This window comes from Physeter macrocephalus, chromosome 9, assembly GCF_002837175.3.
Source record: "Physeter macrocephalus isolate SW-GA chromosome 9, ASM283717v5, whole genome shotgun sequence".
Classification (NCBI taxonomy): Eukaryota; Metazoa; Chordata; class Mammalia; order Artiodactyla; family Physeteridae; genus Physeter; species Physeter macrocephalus.
The window spans coordinates 8,644,080-8,667,039 of record NC_041222.1 but is presented as its reverse complement, the minus strand read 5'-3'; the positions used below and the strand labels follow the sequence as shown (position 1 = coordinate 8,667,039).

At 46.0% G+C, this 22,960-nt stretch overlaps 1 protein-coding gene across 3 annotated transcripts in view; it reads right to left on the bottom strand.

The window, feature by feature from the left end:
- Window positions 1-22,960, bottom strand: part of ASTN2 (astrotactin 2) — a 961,664-nt gene that overhangs the window by 694,646 nt on the left and 244,058 nt on the right. For all 3 annotated transcript variants that reach the window (XM_024126377.1, XM_024126379.2, XM_024126378.1), the window contains exon 3: window positions 21,764-22,148. In XM_024126377.1, coding sequence (XP_023982145.1) covers window positions 21,764-22,148 — 385 coding nt within the window. The remainder of the gene's footprint in view (window positions 1-21,763; window positions 22,149-22,960) is intronic.

Genomic DNA, 22,960 nt, shown 5'->3' with positions numbered 1-22,960 from the left:
TAGGAAAGAGATGGGGAGTTGGGGGGGGGGGCGGTTTCCCTGGTGGCACAGCGGTTAAGAATCCGCCTGCCAATGCAGGGGACACGGGATCGAGCCCTGGTCCGGGAAGATCCCACATGCCGCGGAGCAACTAAGCCCGTGCGCCACAACTACTGAGCCTGCGCTCTAGAGCCCGGGAGCCACAACTACCGAAGCCCACGTGCCGCAACTACTGAAGTCCGCGTGCCTAGAGCCCGTGCTCCGCAACAAGAGAAGCCACCACAATGAGAAGCCTGCACACCGCAACAGAGTAGCCCCGGCTCGCCGCAACTAGAGAAAGCCCACGCGCAGCAACAAAGATCCAACGCAGCCAAAAATAAATAAATAAATAAATAAATTTATTTTTTTAAAAAAAAGAAAGAAAGAAAGAGATGGGGGATATTCTCCCTTCTTCTAAAGGGAAGTCTCTCATCTTCTTCTCAGTTGCCTTCCATTTTCGCATCTCTCCTTTGCCCTCTATTTCCTTCTTTCCCTTAATAAATCAAGGTGCAACATAAGGACACTAGGGATGTCCCCTCCCTGACTGCCTGCTGCAATCCAGGCTTGCTGGGGAAGGGCGGCGGCATGTTGTTTCTGTCTGACTCTTGTGTCTCCAACCCCAGGTTTCCCTCCCTGCCCTACTGCAGATCTGTCACTCAGATCTGTGCAGAATCTGTGGTTAGGGACTTATCTTACTCTCTCTTCCTTTTATTTAGCCATCTTCTCACTTCAGACAGCTCCATCCTCTTTACCTTTCCTCCCAACGGTATAAGAAGTAGGAGGTGGATGTCCCCTCAGAGATCACTGGGTCTCATTTAACAGATGGGAGAACTGAGGTCCATAGCAGGGTGGCTAAGTCAAATCACATGGCACATCTGCAGAAGAGCTCTGAGTCAAACTCAGGGAGGTCCATTCCCACATAAACACTGTGGCATCTACTGGGGCATCCCAACTCCTCATCTCTCATTTGAATCACAGAGGCAGTCTGCCATCAGTCTCCCTGCCCTTATTCTTATCTATGCTTATCCTGCCATTTCAATCATCTTTCTGGGAAGGAAAATATATGGGGATGACACTCCCTATTCAAAAGTTTTTATGACTGCCCAGTCCCTTCCAGATAAAGTCCAAGGCACCTGTGATCTGGCCCCTGTGTGCCTCTCCAGTCTGCTATTCCTGCGCATGTCCCCTTGCTCCAGCCACTGTGGACTTCTTGCAGCTCCTAGAATGTGCCCTTCCTTCTTGGGTGCCTCAGGGACTTTGCACATCCCCTCCCCTTGCCCCTTGGGTTAACTGATGAGCTTCTTATCTACAAGATGTCACCTCCAGAGGGAAGCCTTCCCTGGCCCCCTCGGCACGTTTAAATGCTATTTCCTGTGTGCTCCTAGAATATCTGTTCGTTTCCACATTTCAGCACCTTCCCAGCAATAATTTATGGACTTCTCACTAGGCACCAAGCACTGTTCTAAATACCTTACATGGCACATCTCATTTAATCCTCAAAGCAATTTTTTAATCTGGGTATTTCGGTATAACTGTTTTAGAGATGAGGAAACTGCATCCCAGAGAGGTTAAATAACTTGCCCCAGGTCACAGAGCTGGTAAAGGTCAGAGCTAAGATTGTACACTGGCTCCACTCTCAAATATATGTCATACTGCTGTGCAAACCTGTTGAACCAAATCTCTCACACACCATGAACTGTCAAAGATGTTCATCCCCAGGGGCTTCCCTGGTGGTGCAGTGGTTGAGAGTCCGCCTGCCGGTGTAGGGGACGCGGGTTCGTGCCCCGGTCCGGGAAGATCCCACATGCCGCGGAGCGGCTGGGCCCGTGAGCCATGGCCGCTGAGCCTGCGCGTCCGGAGCCTGTGCTCCGCAACGGGAGAGGCCACAACAGTGAGAGGCCCGCGTACCGCAAAAAAAAAAAGATGTTCATCCCCGGAGAACCCCAGCACGTGGCACAGTGCCTCAAGCCTCTGCATGGAGTGTACGCTCTGTAGGTGGCCACTGAATGAATAAGACACTTCTCTCTTGCTTTTTCTGTTTTGAAAGCATGCTAGAGTACAGGATGGTGCAGTGGCTACAAAATGCAGACTCTGGAGCTAGAAAGACATACAGACATGGGTCCCAATCCTAGATCTATTACATCTTTCAGCTTGAAACAGTTCATCTCTCTCTCTCTCTCTCTCTGTCTCTTTTTCTTTTTTGGCCGCACCAAATTTTTTGGCATGTAGAATCTTAGTTCCCCAACCAGAGATCAAACCTGCGCCCCCTGCATTGGAAGCACGGAGTCTTAACCACCAGACTGCCGGGGAAGACCCAACAGTTCATCTCTCTGAGCCCCATTTTTCCTGGTCTATAAAATGGGGCTCAAAATGATACCACGTAGGATATTTGTGGGGATTAAATAAAGAAATGCATCAAAAGTGCATAGCATAGTGAGTGCCTGGACCTCAGTAGACAGCAGGTACTCAATAAGCATGTGCTATGATGGCCATTATCATTCAGGGTGTTCCTTCTCTTGCCTGCTCCTCTCTCTCTCTTTCTCCCCGTGTCTCCCCTTAATCAACAGCAAGGCTCATTTGGGGTCTGGGAAGGCCAGGAGGGGAGCATGGCTGCTTTGTCCCACTAAGCCTGGCACCCTCCTTGCCCACTCCACACTGCCACCTTCCAGCTGTGAAATAGAGTCCCTGCTCCACTGGCCCCAGAGCTGTCAGGGGGCTGCCAATTTCACAGTTCATGAGGCTGCTGTTCCCCCCTGATTAATGGGGGGCCAGCAGCCATGGGCAGGGCCGAGACACCAGCCACATGGGGCTCTCCCTCTGCCTCAACACAACCCATGCTTCCTAAGGAGGAGAGTGCAGGCCAGCCTCATGCATATTTATGCAGGGAGAGAAATGATTTTGTACTGCATGCCTTCCCAAAAAATAAATCAGATTTCACCCACGTCCCATGCATTTCCCTCAGTGAAGTCAGCAAGCTCTGGGGAAGAAAACCACACACACACACACACGCACGCACACACACGCACGCACACGCGCACACACACACACACAGAACTATGAAAAACTGAAAACACTTTATACCACTGATCTGAGCAGGGGATTCTCATGCCAAGGATGACCCAGGGGACACAGGAGATATTAAACCCTGGAGCATGGATAAGGTTATTCAGAAATTAATCCAGTTCTAGCCTGTAACCCTAAGGGAATTAGAACAGATAAGGTCCACACTCAGCTGGGAAACTCGAGGCCCACCCCACCACCTTCTAAGTCACTGCCCTCTGTCTACAACATCCCGCTTGTCGCACCTCAGTTTCCCCATCTATGTGTAATAGAGCACTCTGGCCCAGTCCCTCATTGTGTTCTAGTCACAGTGGCCTACGAGGTCACGGAACGGGCCAGGCTTTTTCTTTGCAAAAGTTCTTCCGCTGTTCTTCAGTCCTCCATCTGGCCAAACACTGTGCATCCTTCTGACTTCACCTTAATTCTTCCTTTCTCAGAAAGGCCTTCCTGAACAGCCAAACTGAGGCCAAGTACCCCGTCTCCTCCCCAAGAACACTCAGCACATGTTTTTCCCGGCGGCTTCGTGTTGGTTAAATTAGTAACTGTGATAATTCAGTTCAGGTCTCAAGCCTGGGTTCCCATTAAAGGACAATGTCTCTCAGGACAGGGTCATGCCGGTCACGTTTGCTGCTCTGTCCTAATGAGTCTTTGGTAAATGAATGAACAAATGAATTGCTGAGGAGTTGTGAGAACTAAATGAAGCAGCTTACAAAATGCCTAATCTATTCGCAGAAGATTCTCAACATGATAATAACTAACATGAATGGAGGTTTTCTTTGTTAAAAAGCACTCTTGTAAGCCCTGTGACATGTTTTAACTCATTTAGTCTGAAAACTCATGGATGCAACTCTGACTTCCCCGATTTTAAAGATGAGGACGGTGAGAGACGGGGACATTTACTCCTGTGGCAAGGTTATGCACACCTAGTAAATCTCACAAAGTATCAGGAGTCGACTGGGGCAGCCTAGCTCCAGAGCCACAGGCCTAACCACCAGACTTTAGAGAGATCTTAGCTCCATCCCTACACCTTCCCTCTTGGATCTTTCTCAGCCTTAAACACGCCCATGGAGTCTCTGCTGGCTTACCAGCCACACTCTCTTCCCCCTTCCACAAACCCATGCATAGAAAACTGAGGTTACAAGATGTAGCCCTTGATATCAGAATAGTTTCTACCATGCTCTGGCCCTTTTGAAGGATGAGGCAAACCTCATTTTCTCACAAGGTGAGGACACAGGGTCCCACACATTCAGACCCCCCAGGACCAAATGAACCTATAGTACCCAGGAGCATCCCCCGTAAGGATATCAAGGTCACCTGCCTCCTGAGATACTGACAGGTTAAGAGCTGGATGAGGGTGTAGAGGTCTCATGGTGCATCTGATCATCAGGCTGAGGCCCAGGGAGGAGGAGGACTCAACTCAGGCCACACGCCCTGCTAAAGTCACTGCCCTCCCCTCTGCTCCCCACTGCTTCCTCTTCTCCAGAGGAGATCCTTGGGTACCACAAGCAGTCATTGCCAAGGACACAGCTGAATGAGAGGGAGCTGTGCTGAGCCCAAGCAGGCTGCCTTTTTGTCCACTGGCGAGGCTGCTTTCCAGAGGGGTATGAACTGCGCCAATCAGGCGGCACTTAACGTAATTATAATGAAGTGGATGCATCTGGTCTTGGAAGGCTTCATTCACAAGGGAAATGATGAGGAAGTGATATCTCTCTCTGCCGACCTCCTTGGGACACTTAGGGAAGAGTCCTGGAGCCAGGAGGCTATAAAAAGAAGCTTGAGACAGGCCTCTGCCACCTATTAGCCCAGTTAGAAAGCAAGTGACTGGCGCCCCTTTTCTTTCTGCGTCATTTCTGTCCAAGGATGTATGAGGAGATAAGGGTTTGCATGAGAGAAAGTCTTCCTCTCTTCCTCTTAGAGACCTCCTGGTTTTTCTAATACCCTCTCCCCGCTACTCACACACCATCAGTCGTGCCAACGAGGCATGTGGCACTGAGCTCTAGCTCAGTTTCCACTGGTCCCATGCACCCACAGCCCCGGAATTCTGGTGAAAGTGAGACAGGCTGGGACCTGGGACCGTTTGCCGCAGTGCTTGCACCTGGACAAACGTCTCCTCCAGCAACAGATACAAAGAAACGATAAGGGACTAAAAATAACTGCACACATGCACAGTTGGGGCAAATTATGGACAACAAGATACAAAAAGACTGAAAACCAACTGCCACTTCTGAAGAGCTGGGAGCAAAAACAGGGGGTCGGGAGCAAAAACAGGGTACTGCGCATATGCCTCCTGCACACACCACCACCAAGCGGGTGGGCAGATAACCTAAGCCCCCCTTCTGGCCCGACCCCTGGACCCGCCCCTACCCTCAACCCGTATAAGGAACCAGCTTGCCCCCTCTCCGGGAGTGAGCGAGGGAATGTGTCGCTTGTTTTTGCTCCCCCTACTACAGCAGGGGCCCAATAAAGCCTTGCCTGAATTTCCTGTCTTGCCTCTGATCAATTCCTATTGATTGGGGAAGGCTAAGAACCCTGGTCAGTATCAAAAGGGGTAGAAATTGAACAGCAAAGGTCCAAGCTGCTCATTATACAGATGGCAAGACTGAGGTTCAGGAAGGAAATAAGATTTTTCCAAGACCATGAATATTTATGGCAGGTGGCCTCTGCACAGAGCTATTCATATATTACTGAATTTCATTCTCGAAACAACCCTAGGAATCTGACACAATTATTAAATCAGTTCCACAGAGGAGGAATCTGAGACTTAAAGAGGTTAGTTATAACTTGTCCAAGATCGAGGTGTTATGTGGGGACATGATTCACACCCACATCTGCCCCATTCCAAACCCATCACCCTGCTGCTGCTATTTCCTAGAAAGCCAGGCCGTTATGGTTTTGCTTTGGTTTAAACACTTCAACATTTTGGTAGGCTAAAAGTACGTTAAGGGACTTCCCTGGTGGCGCAGTGGGTAAGAATCCGCCTGCCAATGCAGGGGACACGGGTTCGATCCCTGGTCCGGGAAGATCCCACAAGCCGCGGAACAACTAAGCCCGTGCGCCACAACGACTGAGCCTGCGCTCTAGAGCCCGCGAGCCACGACTACTGAGCCCGCGTGCTGCAACTACTGAAGCCCGCGCGCCTAGAGCCCGTGCTCCACAACAAGAGAGCCACCACAATGAGAAGCCCGCGCACCGCAACAAAGAGTCGCCCCCTCTCACTGCAACAAGAGAAAGCCCGCGCACAGCAACGAAGACCCAACGCAGCCAAAAATAAATAAATGATTTATTTTTTAAAAAAATTAAAAAGTTGGTTAAATCCCACCTTCTTTTCCATGCACCGGTGGGGTGCTACGTATTGAAAGGGATCCTGTGGTGAATGCTTTTGTAAAATAAAGAACCGTTTAGGAAAATAAACTGTCACTCTCTGACTTATCTCTTCACTAAGCTGAGTTACTCACAGACCAGGTTCTTCTGAAGCAAACACACCAGCCCAGCTCTAAGCAGATGTACTCCCCACTGTTCCGGACAGGATATGATGCTTTGAGGCATCATACTCACAGATGCCTGCTTTAGTGAAAAGTAGATGTAAGTGCTTCATCACCCAGAGGGTGCCCTGCTGGGGACTCCGAGACGCCACCATCTTGCCAAAGCTGATGGGACCAGAGCTCCACATCTGAGCAGAGGCAGACTGCCCCAGATTCATGGGTGGGTGGTGGCATGGCCTGGTCTGAGGATTTGCCCATTAGGACGTTCAATATCGAATGTGACAGATTCTTTCATGGGCTATTTGAATAGGAAACACAAGAAGGTAGAGACAAAGAGTGTATATCTCACAAGGAACACAGAGGAGCCGGGAGCAGAAGCTGTGAGGCAGTAAAAGCGAGCAGTGGGCGTGCACAGCCTAGGAGATAAAGAGAGGTCATTACCAGACGGAGGCAAATGGGTCTCAGAGAGAGACACCCATTCATGAATTCAGCAGGGCTAAACAATGGCAGAAACAATGTGCCAATTTTTATTATATCCTAACAATGGCTCCTTCTCCATGAAGCCTGAGACTGTTTTATATTATCCCTGGACCCTGTGTTCTCCAGTTTAGTAAAGGCAGCAGAGTACTGGTGAGAAATGAGCACTTCAAGGTCACGCAGACCTAGGTACAAATCCTGGCACGTGATCTGGGGCAAATTACCTGAGCTCTCCCAGTCCCAGCTGGCTCATCTGAAAAAGGGGGCAATTAGAGGTACTGACCACACCAAATTTTTTGAGGATTAAATGTATAAATATTTATTGAGTGCTGATCACTGAGCTTGGTCCATACAGGCTAGCTAATATTACTCCTATTGCAATGAAAAATAAACCTGCATTAGCTAAACCAAACAGTCCATTCTTGGAATCCTAAGCAAGCTGAAGAAAACGCTCAATGTCAGCCACGCATTGACTCATTTACTCATTCAATTTATCCATTCATTCGAGAAGTTATTTATTTGTTGTCTGCTCTGTGCCAGGAAGTGTTCTAAACAAGTGAACAGCATTGAACAAAACAGACAAAATACCTGGGGGAGGCAGACAACAAACACACAAATATTTATGATGGATCAAAGGGTGACAAAGGCTATGAAGAGGAAGTACAGGAGAATAGAGAGTATGGCATGTGTACCTGTGATCGTGTATATTGTGCTGTTTCATATGGGATGGCCAGAGATGGCCTCAATGACAGGTGAGATATAAGGAAAGATTTGCCTGGAGGCACCTGCAGAATAAACCATGCAGATACCTGGAGGCAGAACTGTTCAGCGATGCAAAGGCCCTGAGGTAGCTCCCTCAAAACAAAACCTTATAGAAGATGACAAAAAAAAAATAACAATGCAACAACATTACCACTGCACTATGTGTGTGTAGTGTGTTAGTTTACAAAAAGGATTCACCTCTACAATTGCTTGTTTCTCCAACATTCTTGTGAAGTTGGCTTCTCCATTTTACCAATGTGACAACTACGGCTTGGAGCAAGGTTTCTCAATCTTGGCACTCCTGACGTTTTGAGCTGCACAATTCTTTACTGTGAGGAGCTTTCCTGTGCGTGGTAGGGTGTTTACCAGCATCCCTGGTGTCCAGGACTAGATGCCGGTAGCATTCTCCACCCTTTCCCAGTCATGACAAACCAAAATGTCTCCAGACATTGTCAAATGTCCCCAGTAAGGGTGGGGGTGGAAGGTGACAAAAATCACCGCTGGTTGAGAACCACTGGGTTAGCAAAATGAAGCGACTGGTCCAAGATATCAAAATTAGTGTGAACAGATAAGGTTAGATTCTGCCCTGCTTTTCAATGTCTCTGGGACCCAATGTATTCTACCACTGTCTTCCTCATACAGCTCCTTCCTATTCCTGAATGCTCCCAGCATACTGTGCTCCTAGCACAGGGTCTTTGCATTTGCTACTCCCTGTGCCTGAAAAGCTCTTTCCTCAAATATCCAAAGTGCTTACTTCTTCACCTACTACAGATTAGTTCTCAAATATCGCCTCATCAGTGAGACCTTTCCTGAGGGTCCTAATTCCCTTCCTACTTTTGTTTCTTCCCCACCATAACTGTCATGATTTGATATTATATATGTAATATATTTTATATACTTACATATTATTTATTCTTACAAAATATACATTTATAAAATATTTATACTTTGTATTTATATATTCTATCTATTTTTTATTGTTCATCTGTTTATGGTCTTTCTACACACAATAAAAATCTCAATAGAAATAGATTTGTATATATTTTATTTACTGCTTTATCCTCACCCTAACTAGTGCCTGACATATAGTAGGTACTTCATTAAAGCTTGCTGAATTAATGAATGAAAATGTAGATGAACAAATGTTTCCCTATTTCAAAAATGTTTACTGAGACTTCCTGACACCAGGGGTGTTGAGCTAAACATATACCAAGAACTTTAAAACATTCAGACCATTTTACCCAGTAATTCTACTCTTGGAAATACACCCTGAGGAAATAAACCAGAATGGTGAAAAACAAATTTAAGTACAAAAATGTTTGTTGCTGATGAAAACAAAATAGCAAGGGGAAAAAAAAAAAAAGCAACTGAAATGTTCATCAATAAATCAACTGTGAGATAGCTTTACAACGGAATGATAAACATATTGAAATATGATATTTAATAAAAGTATAACATGTAAAATAATATAGGCTTTTGCTTTCAATATGTAAAAGAAGAGAAGATGAAAAATGGAAAAAATGGTAAGAAGTTACTGTGGCAATTTACTGAGGTATTCTGAAAAGTGATAATCTATACTTTTTAAAATTTTTTTAAGTTTTCTAAATTAAGCATATATAACTTTTATAACCAGGAAGTATTAGGAAAAATAAGGACGAATCATAATTGTGGACAAGGATGGCATTTTATTGCATCCCCAAGGTGGATGAGGATACGCAAGCCAGAGGCAGGCTGAGTTCCCGTGGGGACTGAGCCGCCTGGACTCCCTGTGTGACAGTGAGGCCCCCACTGGGTGATTTCCAGCCATTTCAAGGGAGGCCAGGATGGGAGGTAGAGAGTCCTCTGACTACTTGGAAATTGCTCCAGCTCTGATCAATCAGGGAACAGTCTCTTCAGCCCCTGACATTTATCAAACCTCCTTCACCCTCATCTGTCAGTGTGCGGTGGGGCTGCCTCCCCGGGCACAGTCTAATCAAGTCAGAATGCCGAGAGGGTCCCCGGAGACAAAGAGGAGGGGGGCGGGGTCTGAGGGAGTCGGGAGAGAGGGGAGACTGGGAGGTAGGGAGAGGATGACAAGGCAGGAGGGGGAGAGCAAATGTTCAGAGCACACCCGTTTGTTTTGCTATTGTGGCAATTAATGCCGGGAAGTGACATTTTAAGGGACTCTGGTGACAGCTTTGGTGACATTCCTGTTTGTGATTCCATGACAAATCTCTGTCTATATCTTATTTTAGAGTGTGGAGACAGCTCCGAGGATGGCTGTCTGGGGATGCTGAGCTCCTGTCTTTTGGAGACACTGCTCCCTCCCGCTTTGCCAGCCTAGGCTTTTAGGCACCAGGGCCAAGGTCCAGGAGGGGAGGGGCTTAGAAATCAAGTCAAAAAGCTCTGTTGTAGAGTCAGGGTCTGGTCTTCCGTAGCCTTGTTAACTCCACTATGTGGTATGATTAACTGGAGCAAAAATGAACTTTCTACCATTCTACAAGTGATCAGTTGCAGTTCAAAGAGAAAGAAAATAAAAAAGACTCAATTCTGAACACTTTCCAGGCTAACTAGCTTTAAGGAACCAATATTTTCAAACCCATCTCAGCCCCCTTTTACAATCTGAGAATTAGAGGGATTACTTAAATTGCGTCTAAATCTCCAACCCTGATACACCATCCTTGACAAATGGCTACCCCATCCTGTGTGAATACTTCCAGACTAGGAGTTTATGATCTTTACAATTAAGAGTGGGAAGGCAATGTGGATGTAACAAGTTAAACAATTTGATATTCAGGATACTGCAGGGATAAATACAGTGTGGCAAAATGAAGACAGCAGTGAACCTGAACTTAAGAGATGTAGGTTTAAGTATTGTGGGATGTGATTTAATTTCTCTGAGCCCGAGTAAGGTCCTTTGTCTCTCAAAGGGATTCGGTAACACACAGGGTTTATCATATAATGTTTATGAAGCCATTCTATAAATGTTAAAGGACTATATAAAATAAAGCAGCTATTACTGTTTTATACCCCTCTAAACTGTGAGCTTCTAGGAGAAAACTATTTTCCATTTTTGCTTTGTATCTTCTGCATTAAACACAGTGCCTTGCACATAGTAGGTGCTCAGTAACGATCTGTTCAATAAATGAATGACTGAGTAGTGAGGGGGAGGTGTACCCAAAGAGAAGATGCAGGGACTAAATTGTCAGCTTTCTTCAGATGGCTGATGAAGGTGCACAGGAGACAGAAGGCACACCAAGCAGCCCCTGGAACGGTTTCCAATGCAGACTTCCAAAGGTGTTTTGAACAAGGAGAAGGGAAAGGCAGTTTGGTGGACGTCAGGGGAGTTTGGTGGAAGAAAGTCATATCCAAACCTTTCTTCTTTTTATGCTGGATTGCCCATCTTCCAAAAATTATCTCAAGTGGAATCCCAGTGTGTCAAACAGTTTGAAACGATGCTGCCCATTCTCCTCTCCTCTTGTCCCCAGGTAGCCCAGGCAGCACCCCGAAGGCACTGTCAAAATGGGAGTTGCCGTTAGGAAGGAGGTTCCCCAAGCTCTTTGAGAAGCTCCTTCTGGGCTCCAGGACAACTGGGAAGAGGGGAGTTGGTGAGCTGCACCTTTAATGGATGGGTGGAGTTTTCTAAGCAGCGAGCAGAAGTGGAGAACTTTGGGGGTGGGGGTGAGGGTAGAAGAGAAAATAGACAAGGAAACAAGATAAAGGTGACACAAAGGATCCTTTGGGAGGGCAGGTTGAGCAGTTTCAAGAGAAAGTATGGAGATGATGGGACCAGCGGGTCAGAGGGTTGGGTGAAAAACCCCAATGGGCTGGCCACAGGGACAGTTGGTGTAAGACATAAAAGCCAGCAGGCGGGCCTTGCCTGTCTCAGGAACCATTCCTAGTTCCTCTACCAACCCCTTACCTTGAGCCTAATTATCTTCATCCTTCAGCTCTCCAGGTAAGGAACACCTCCAGGAAGCTATCACAGACCCAGTGATCAGGGATCTGTCCCCCTGCGGATATCCCAGCACAATGCAGCCTCTCTGAGGCTGAAAGGTCTTTGAACTTTAGGTTATGACCTCCTCATAAACTGTGAAATCAATTCAGGGGTTCACACCAGCATCAAAGAGATGACAAAAAAAGAATAGAAAGTATCAGAGCATGCCACAGGTAATAGGGGAAGGATGCTTTTGCCAAACTTATTTTTTTTTTTTTTTTTTTTTTTGTGGTATGCTGGCCTCCCTCTGCTGTGGCCTCTCCCGTTGCGGAGCACAGGCTCCGGACGCGCAGGCGAACTCGGTTCCCCTGCATCGGCAGGCGGACGCGCAACCGCTGCGCCACCAGGGAAGCCCCAAACTTATTTTAGAGACACATAGACACACAGTCACAAGAACACGTGTCTCCAAAGAAGACACACATTCACAAGAACATGTCTCCAAGAAGGCCATCTACAGATGGCCAACAGGCACATGAAAAGATGCTCAATATCGCTAATTATTAGAGAAAGGCAAATCAAAACTACGATAAGGAATTCACCTCACACTGGTTAGAATGGCCATCATCAAAAAGTCTACGAATAATAAATGCTGGAGAGGGTGTGGAGAAAAGGGAACCCTCTTGCACTGTTGGTGGGAATGTAAATTGGTACAGCCACTATGGAGAACAGTATGGAGGTTCCTTAAAAAACTGAAAGTAGAGTTACCATACGACCCAGCAATCCCACTCCTGGGCATATATCTGGAAAAGATGAAAACTCTAATTTGAAAAGATACGTGCATCCCAATGTTCATAGCAGCACTATCTACAATAGCAGCAATATTTACAAGACATGGAAGCAACCTAAGTGTCCATCAACAGATGAATGGATAAAGAAGATGTGGAATACACACACACACACACACACACACACACACATATATATAGTGGAATATTACTCAGCCATAAAAAAGAATGAAATAATGCCCACTTGCAGCAACATGGATGGACTTAGAGATTATCATATTAAGTGAAGTTAAGTGAGAGAAAGACAAATATCAAATACTATCACTTATATGTGGAATCTAAAAAAAAAAATGATAGAAATGAACCTATTTACAAAACTCAAAGACACAGGAAACAAACTTATGGTTACCGAAGGGGAAGGATGGAGGGGAGGGATAAATTAGGAATTTGGGATTAACAGATACACACTACTATATATAAAATAGACAAACAACAAGCACCTACTATATAGCACAGGGAATTATATTCAATAACTTGTAATAACCTATAATGGAAAAGAATGTGAAAAAGAATAGACATATATAAGTATATATAACTGAATCACTTTGCTCTATACTTGAAACATTGTAAATCAACTATAATTTGGAAAAGAATGTGTGTGTGGCCACAGCAAAATATATTTCTCATTGTGGTTGATATTCAACACTTGAGAAACACAACTCTAAGAGACTTAGCTTGCTATAGCATCTAAGCCCATGTTTTACCTCTCCTGATCAAAGAAATGGACAGGATTATGCTGTGCAATCTTCAGAACATGCTTGGGTTTGGGAATCAGACAAAGCTGGGTTCAAATTACGATGCCATTACTTTTAACTGTATAACTTTGGGATGGTCTCTCAATTTTGATAAGGATAATTTCTTCCTTGTGAGAAGGATGGGAAGATTCAGCAAATCATTGATTTGAAAATACTAAACACAGTTCATACCGTTCAGAAAAAGGATAAAGAGTCCATGCAGAGGTTACCAGCTTGTGGAAAGACACTAAGACATCTCCCTATCCATTCATTCACATATCCATTCCTCCTTCTACTGACCCAACACATATTTTAACATCTGTTATGTGCCAGTCACTCTGAGAGTCACAGAACTACGCAAAGAGACCTGGGACATGATCTCATGGAACCCTGAGTCTAGTAAGAAGTAAAATATTTAATAAATTAATCAAAATAATAAAAAAGTGCTGTTACAGAAGACAAAAGGGGAGAACTCATAGGGAAAAGAGCTCTGTCTGATGAAGGAGGATTTCAGCTGAGACCGGAATGATGAGAAGGAATCAGCCATAACAGATTGGGGAAGGAAAGAGAGGGTTTTTTGCAGACAGTGATCATCATGGCATATGCAAATAGCCTGTGGTGGAAGAAGCTTAGCAAGTTTGAAGAACAGAAAGGAGGTCACTGGGGCTGGAGCATAGAGGATGAGGGTCAAGAGCAGTGAGAACTCTGCAAAGCTTTAAGCGTGGAACTGTTGGTCACAACAGAGTGAAAGCTGTGTAGAGAATGGAAGGGGAGGGCAGGCATGCAAGCAGGAAGGTATGTGAGAATGAGGTGTTTTGGAGACATCAGGAAGACTGATGTGGCTTGAAGAGGGGATGGATGAGTAGACGTGAAGATGAGGGAGCTGGAAACAGGCTAGAGTCTCTGTGTAACGAAGTCTGAACACGAAGATAAGGCATTGAATAAGGTGCTGACTATGACAGAGCTCTGAAATTTTAGAAAGCACTGCACAAGGGTGACATTTGCATGGTATTCACAGGGCATGTCAGAAGGGTGAGTTAATAAACAGCTCCTCAGTTCTCTGTCACCCTAGAGTGCTTTATTGACACCAAACATGAGTTCCCTGCATCCTTGGGGACCACTCAAAGCACTCTAAAAAACTGGGATCTTCCTGTTGCAAAGTCCCTTCTGCCGATTTAGAAGCTCAGAATTACTCTGTAGCAGCATCCTGCCTTGGAGAACAGATGTTAGTTACCTATTTTTCTTGCCATATTTGTGAGTGACGCAAGCTCATGGGCGCTATGCTTCAGCTATATCCCTGGGACTGCAGGAGCTCAGTGCCTTCCCAAGGATCATGTAATTCAGCGTGGTGTCATGTGTTCACATTCCAGCTCGGCCCCTCAGCACGGTAGCTCTCATGCTAGAGTTTTAACCCGGCTCAGCCACTTTCTCCTGTGTGACTTTGGACATATTATTCAACCCTTCTTAGCTTCAGTCTCCTGCTTTGTAAGGTGGGGCAATATTAGTAGGTAACTCATAGGGTTGATGTGAGGTGTAAATGACATAATTTCTGGAAAGTTCCCAGACACTGATTATCACTAAGTGGAGGTTAGCTGTCATCTTTATCACCAGCAGCAGCAGTACTGGTTTCCTAGCCAACTCTTCCATCTGCCTTCCCCTCAGGGTTAATTACAAATGGCTCACTGAGATAATGTATAGGACAGCAGCTGGGCTCCTATAGGGATTCAATAAAGTCCTGCCCTCCCCATCCTCTCAACAAAGGTCCCATTCACCCTGAAACCTTCTGGCCTGCCATCTTGAACAACAGTAAGGTTTAGCCTACTGGTCCATGTCAGAGAGACAGCGACCCCACCACATCTATCCCTGTGGGCCGCTGCTGGTACTTGATGCCATTTCTCTTTCCTTTTTCCACCCTAAGTCCTGAACTGAAGTGGGCCAGCTAAGAAAAGCCTTTATTTGGCATCACTTCACCAAAGAATCATTGCTCAGGGTAACCATGAGGACTGACTTCTGACAAAAAAAAAAAAAAAAAAAAAAAAGAATTTGGACCAAAGTTAATCAGAAAAAAAAAAAAATCAAAAGAGAAAATGGCACATTAAAAATGATGGCAACTATATAGATAAAGACCAGAAGGGTCCATGCTAATATATGAATAGTCAATGTGATGGGGTAGTGGGTGGTTTGTGCAGATCTGTGTGTGAGAGGATATACTGGCTCCCAAGAGAGTACAAAACAAATTTTAAAGTGAATAAATATGGCAGTACTTCCCCAACTTGTAAATGTGTAATTTGTAATTACAAGTGTGTAATGTGCACCCTTTAAGGCAGAGATTCTGCTTTTAGGCATCTGTTTTACAGAAACAGTCAAACTTTGCAAAAATATATACGTGTGTGTGTGTGTGTGTGTGTGTATGTGTGTGCATGGATGTTTACTGACTCATTGTAAGTGTAGCAAACTGAGATAATGATCCACAAAACGGGGTAGAAAAGCAAACGTTGGAGTGTTTGGTGTGTTCCCATGATGGGATCCTATAGAGCTTTCAAAAAGAAGAAGATAGGTGTGCAGGGCTGACATGGAAAGATGCTTTTCATACATTGTTTGGTAAACTGTGAAATTGCTGCAGAATGATGAATGTGGCTGAGATGGCCCTATTAGTGTATATCTGGGTGCAAAATGCGTATATTTATATCTATACCATACATATGTAACACATACAGTACATTCCATACATATATATATATATGTATATTGAAAAAGTATTCTAGAAGAATATAAATCAAACTATTATCAAAGATTAGCCTTTGGGTCCCATTAGTGGGATGGGATGGAGAGACAATGGCAGGGCTTTTAGTTCTTGCTTTATACAACTCAGACCTATTCCTTCCTTGCTCCCTCCCAGTCTTCTTTCTTCCTTTTCTTTCTTTCTCTTTTTCTCTCTTTCTCTCTCCCTTCCCCTCTCTCTCTCCTTCTGTCCCACCCTCTCTCATACCCTTCCATTACAAATAGTATGCATTTCTTCACGATAATAAAACAAAATTAAGAAAACCCAATATCCATTCAGCCATCCCCTACCCTATCCCTTGATAAAGTGATAAATTTGTTATTTTAATTTCCTTGAGCTTCCATGCATAATATTCAGGAAAGGGAAACATAAATTTGAGGACGGATAAGGAGAATTGGAATTAAAATGCATCAAGTTTCTGTCGTGGACCCAACGCAGTGCTGAGCAGTCACATAGTGACATGATTAAATTCCTCGCAACTGGCTAAGGTGACATCAAGGGCGATGTTCGCAATACCTGAGAATGTCTAAGACACAGGCACTAACCACCGAGACGGGACGCAGCCATAATCCTGGGGAAGCAGTCTAAAGCCACCCTGTTCTGGACAGCGGGGGCTTCAGGAGGGTCCCTGGGAGGGGGTGGGATGGCTAGGCAGCAGGAGGGCATGGGGAGGGGCACGCAGGGCAGCAAGCTTCTTACTGACTGGCACAGAAGAATGTCAGCGTTGAACAAAGGGTATGTCCACACGAGTGTGTATCAGCTGAAAGTCAGCCCGATCAGTACAGTGCTCTTGGGGTCTGGGAACCCAAGCTGTTGTCTCTTGGTAATGAAACTTTCTCCCCCTGCCTCCAGATGGTCCCTCTATTATTTGCAGGTCCAAGCTGCAAAGCAGGCTGACGGTGCTCAAGTATGATGAAGCAGCTTGAACCTACGGGCAAATTCTAAGTGTGAGAGGGGCAGGTGGGACTAGCCCTTGGCAATGTAATTTCAAAGGGCTTTGGGATTACTTTTACAGGGATCGCCTAGCCTCTGATACCTGCCCACTCTGGACAAAATGCATAGCTGTCCCCAGGTCCCCCCATAAAAGAAAGAGTCTCATGGTTCTCTCCAAGAGCCACCTGAGGCAACAGAAAGCACACGTGGTCTGAGCTGCTGCTGTGATAGCTTCCACAATCTGCCGGCAGAGTCATCCCTCTTCTGTCCAGGAAAGGAGGACCAGGGGCTCAGGGGCCACAACGCTGCAAGCACAGCCTCCACAGCCACCACCTCCCCACGGTTAGGGTGTCCAGTATCCTGTCTGGACCCAGGAAAAAGTGTGTCTTCTACTTTCTTCTCACCCAGGTTTCTTCCTTTCCTACCCTTATCGGATCTAAGGGCAGCTGGGATACAGAATTAAATGAAGTGCTTGGTTTTATTCCAAATCGTACGTTGTTTTAAAACCAGCACAGAGGCATGCGAAAAAAAAGAACGCGGTCAGGTGAAAACAGGTGAGACAAAGGCATGGATTTGCAGGTGGCTAAGAGGTTCGCCAGGGCCACGCAGCCAGTGGACTCAAGAGCGGGGTGCCAAGCCCATCTGTTCACCCCCACTCCACCAGGCTGCCTTGCAAGGACTGGGTCTTGTTTCTCATGCATTCATACTCATCCTCTTTAGACTTCTCTTGTATGCTTCTCATCTAAAGTTGAGATTTCAGAAAATAAGAGTCTGCTTTTGTTATTGTTTAGATAGAGTTCTGCTTGAAAGAAAACGCAAGGTACAGGGGCATCTTTAAGCCACGACGCAGTGGTAAGCCTGAGAGTGTGCACTCTAGAGGACCCTGTGGGGAGAGGAGGCCAGAGCCCCTCCCCCTCTCTCAGGAGTTAGTCCTCTGTATCCTCTGGATCCAGCACCATTCTGTCCCCTGTGCTGTCTCTGTCATTCAAGAGTCAGGTCTACGCTTTGTGCGCGTGAATAACTGGAATGTCCAGCAGCTAGAATGGCAAGCCTGAGGGTTCTCTTTAAGGAACACAAGACCTGGCAGGCCCCAACCCCAATGAAACGGGCCGTCATCATGATGCCATGTAGGCCATGCTGAGCACGACAGCTATCTACAGCAAGGGTGCTCTCTGGCCAGGAGGCGGGAGCTCTTACCTCGACTCTGCCACCGCCTTGCTGTGTGGCACAGAGAGACCCAGGACTATTCGAGCTTCAGCTTCGGTTTCCAAGGAGGTTTACTGCCATGCTCTTTAAGGGCAAAGGTTCTGCTTTCCTTACCTCTATTCCAGAGTTTATCACGGCCTCTGGCACAGTGGGACAGCTCTGAGGACTGATGGTATGAATAACAATGACAGAAATGTGTACTGAATGGTTACTGTACCAGACCCTCTACCTGTGCTACCTCATTTACGTTTCCCAATCACCCTGGAGGGAGAATACTAGTATCATGCCCCTTTGACGGGAGAGGAGTAGGGGACTTATCCAAGGTCACAGAGCTAGTAAGCTGGGTGGTAAACTTAATTTCTGTACTGTTCCGCCTCCTGAGGGCAGAGTGTTTATCTCCATACCGTATCACCTTCCAGCTTGTGGGGGGAAGGAGGGAGAGGGAGGGGAGGGCGGAGAGAGCGGGGAGAGAAGGAAGAAAGGAAGGCAAAGAAGTCAGACAGGATTATGGGCAGTGACCTGCTTCCCCATTTTGAAGATGCTTTCCGTTCTCCATACGGAGCTTGGTGGAGGCAGCGGGCGTGGGGCTGGGGGCTGGGGGGAAAGAATTTGCCTCTGTTGGCGGCTTCTTGGCTCTGCTCCTTGGTGGTTACTCACCTGTCCTCAGTGACTCTTGCTGGGTTTTCACCCCCAGCCAGTGGCTACTCTTTTCTGGGTTCTGGTCATCACTGCTGACGGCCTCTGCCAACACTTTGGTTTCCAGGGTCCCCAGATTTGAGGCCAATGAGATAATTCGAGGCCTGGAGCTGAGAATTTTGGAGTCTGACCAATGCCTGGATTTATCCGATCGACCAAATGATTGAGGGGTTGTGTTAATCATCCAGTCAACAAGTACTTTCAGAGCATCTGTTAAGTGTTAGCCACTGCGCTGGACGCTAGTGAAACAAAGATAAGGAACGCTGCCCTTGCCCTCAAAAATCTCCAAGTCTTATAAGTGAATCATGGGCATGGAATGTACAACATGGTGACTAGAGTTAATAATACCCTCTTGTATATCTGGAAGTCGCTAAGAGCATAAAGTTCTCATCACAAGAAAAAAATCGTCACGATGTAAGGCCACGGATGTTAACTGGACATTGTGGTGATCATTTCTCAATATACACAAATATTGAATCATTACACTGTATACCTGAAACTAATACAACGTTATATGTTAATTATATCTCAATAAAATAAATAAATAAATAAAAATCTCCAAGTCTAGTTAGTGTAGAAAACAGAAAGAGAAACGGATTATTATTGAACAGGGATAAGTAATAAGCTCAAAGTAATCCCAACCTGCTCCAGGAACTGAAGGAGACATGGAGCGCTCCTCTTGGCTAGGCTGGGGAAGATTCTGGTGTGGAAAACAAATGCCACAACTTTCCTAGAAGTTTTCTGGGAAAACTTCTTCAGCGCTTGCCATGCATTTATCGTTTTATCCCCACAGCAAAGCTATAAGATGGGCGGACTGGCCGCTAACACACCCATTTTCCACATAAACACAGTGAGGCTCAGTAAATTAGGCTGCAGAAGTCCAAATCTAAGCAAACGGGAAGAATGCTTCGTGTCTTACCCAGGCGACTTTCTACATTAGACAAGAGAGGCACGGTGCTCTGGCCTGACAGCATTGCTCCTAAACAACCTCACTCTCTACGGTCATCTTTCTTGTCCAACACTCACTGGACATTCTTGACACGTGAGGCGCTGTGCTAGGCAGGTACTACAAAATGTGAAGATATGAAATAAATGCAGACTGTTCTTGTGCTAAGATGAGATGTCACATGAAAAAAGATAAATAATGCTTGAGAAAGCAAAGATTGAGGAAACTCTCAGTAAACCAACAGTTCAAAGACAGAAGAGATCGTGGCGGAGAAGGGAAATGACGCAGACATCCCAGGGCACTGAGCAGACCGTGGTGGCTGGCACTTGGAGGGAGACTGGCGGAGAATAAGGAGCTGGATTAGGGAGCGTCTTAGAGGCCCAGGAAAGACCAAGGGCCTGAGGTCTACAAATACAGCTCTCAGGGATTCAACACATACCAGATACTAGGCCCTGCATTAGGTACTTTATACACATTTTATTTTTATATTTAATCCTTCCAAAAATCCTTCAGGGAGGAAGCTGAGACTTGGAGGATTGAATTCCCATTTTTCCAAGGTCACCCAGCAAACAAAGGAGACGAGATTTGAACCCAGGTCCAGACAACTCCAAAACCTGTACTCTCGCTTGTTTACCACTCTTTTCCCTCCCTGGGTTTCTAAGTTTAACAAAAATGCCTCCTCTTTACGAAGCCCCCAGTGTTCCTATTTGCCCACTGAGTATCACGGAAACATGGATCTGAAAGGAAAGATCTTAGATGCGGAAGAAAAGAACGTCGAGTTCACAGCTCCAGGACTGGGCCAAGCAGTGATGATGGTTCCTCATGACTCACAAAGAAGAGTAGTTCTAGCACTGGGACCTCAAGGTCAAACCTTTAACCCATCACCAGCATCACAAAAACAATATGGGAAAAAAGCAGAACAGTACTTTTGTAGTATTTATCTAAAGGAAAAAATAGCCAAATTCCATCCATAAACCAGCTGGAGCCATAACACTTAATAAAGACAAATATAAACACATCCTGCACTTATGTCCAAATAATCAATTGTCCTCCAACAGAACAAAGGGAATGGGTCTTTGCAACAGCATACATGAAAAAGAGTGAGAGGTTTTAGTCATCAAAAAAGCCAACTATGGGCCAGTAATAACTGCAAAAAAACCACAAAAAACAAATGTGATCTTCAAACTGCATCAACAGAAGCATAACAGCTAGCAAGAGGGAGGTGAGAATCGCTTTTTTCTCAGCACAGGCGCATTCCCACCTTGAGGAAGAGGAGCGTCTGTCAGTTCTGGTGTTACACTACAGGACATGACAAATTACAATCTTCATCTAGAGGACAGTGATCAAAAGGGTGAAATGTCTCAAAATACGTCACAGCAGAGTAGCTGAAGAAACTGGGATTGTTTATTGAGGTTGATTTCTAAAAGTTACAGGGTGCCTTTTATTTTTTTCTTTTCCTTTTGTTACATTTCCCAAGAGCTGCCTTGGAGAAGAAAAATTCAGATTCACTTTCTGACATAGAAGGCCAGGGAAACAGACTGCAACTCAGTATAAAGAAAAACCTTCCAATAGTAGTGTCTGGAAATGATATGAGAGCTTTCCTGAGTAGTGAGAAGGCCATCAAGGGAAGTAATCAAGAGACACTGGAGAGATGTTGGACTACATAACTTCTGATGCTCCTCAAAACTCCAATTCCAAGCACATTGACACTCTCTTTTTTTTCCCTCCCATCAACACTGAAGAATCAGAGAAAACAAACTCTGAAAACCCAATGGAAGTTGGCCATAAATCAAAAATGGCTTAGCCCAGAAGACAGTTCCTGTGTCCCCAACCTCCCAGCTCCTGCGCCTCTTCCCAGCTCCCCAAAATGCCCCCTGGAAGGTGGGATGCAACAAGGAAGACTCACCTTTCTTCTCAAAGTCCCCTTTCTCTTCCCCTGGTCGGCCCAGGCTGTCCAGGGTGTGGGTCACCTGACTGCCAAACTCATCCTCACGGGAGACGTGGTTGGTCCGCCGGGGTGGCTCCTCATCCTCTTCGTAGTCATAGTCATCCAGGATGGGGGTCTCCCGGATGGGCACGCCGATGACGGAATTGTGGGCCTGCAGCCGGGAGGAGCGGAAGCTTTCCCGGGCCTGGGGACCCAGCAGCACGGAGGGGATGTAGTGGATCTCGTGAGTGGCTTCCGTGCTGGCGCTCTTCTGGGGGATGCGGCGACGCTTCTGCCAGCGCCGCTGGGCATACAGCGCCACAGTGAACACCAACAGCAGCAGCAGCAGTGCAATGAGGCCACCCTGGAGCGGGAGGGAAGAAGGACAAGCAAATGGGCCACTGTTCTTTGGGCCGGAGTGCCAGAGGGGGTCTTCCATCCACCACACTCAGCCCAGATCCCTGGGTTTGGCTCTCAGAGCCCCAGAGCGACACCATTTCCAAACCTGGCTTTCTCACCAACAAGCTGTGTGACCTCGGACAAACTGCTTCACCTCTCTGAACCTTGTTTTTCACTCGTATAAGGGTGAGTAAGAACCCCTGCCCTTCCTTCTTCAGAAGGTCACCATGAGGAGCAAATGAGATGGATAACGGTCACGCCAGAGTGATGCAGACTGCTAAACACTGGGATGAGTCAGGGCTGTGGCTTCACACACAGAGTGTCTGAGTCCTGAATCTGCCTTCCACCAGCTGAGTGACCCCAGGACATTTGCTCACACCCTGTCAGCCTTGCTTCCTCATGTCTAGAATGAGTCCACTGAGGGCTCAAGAGACAGCAGCCTCTGTTCCATCCTACTGGGAATATACAATAGTGTTGTCAGGTCAAACAATTTCTGCATAATGTATATTTTTATTATCATAAACACTGATTCCCAACAGGGGGCCTGGGACAAACTAGGCGCTTCATAAATATTTGTTGAATGAATGAATGAACAAATGCACTGCTCTAGGGCTCCCTTAATCAGAAATTTAAGGCATACTGAAGTTTATTTTTCTTTAACACATCCAACCAGTAAATATTTGGTTGAGTCTGCACGCCATACACTAAATTAAAACGGGCTAAAGTGTGTACAAATGGATCTTGCAAGCTCATGAGACTCATGAAATATCCTGCTCT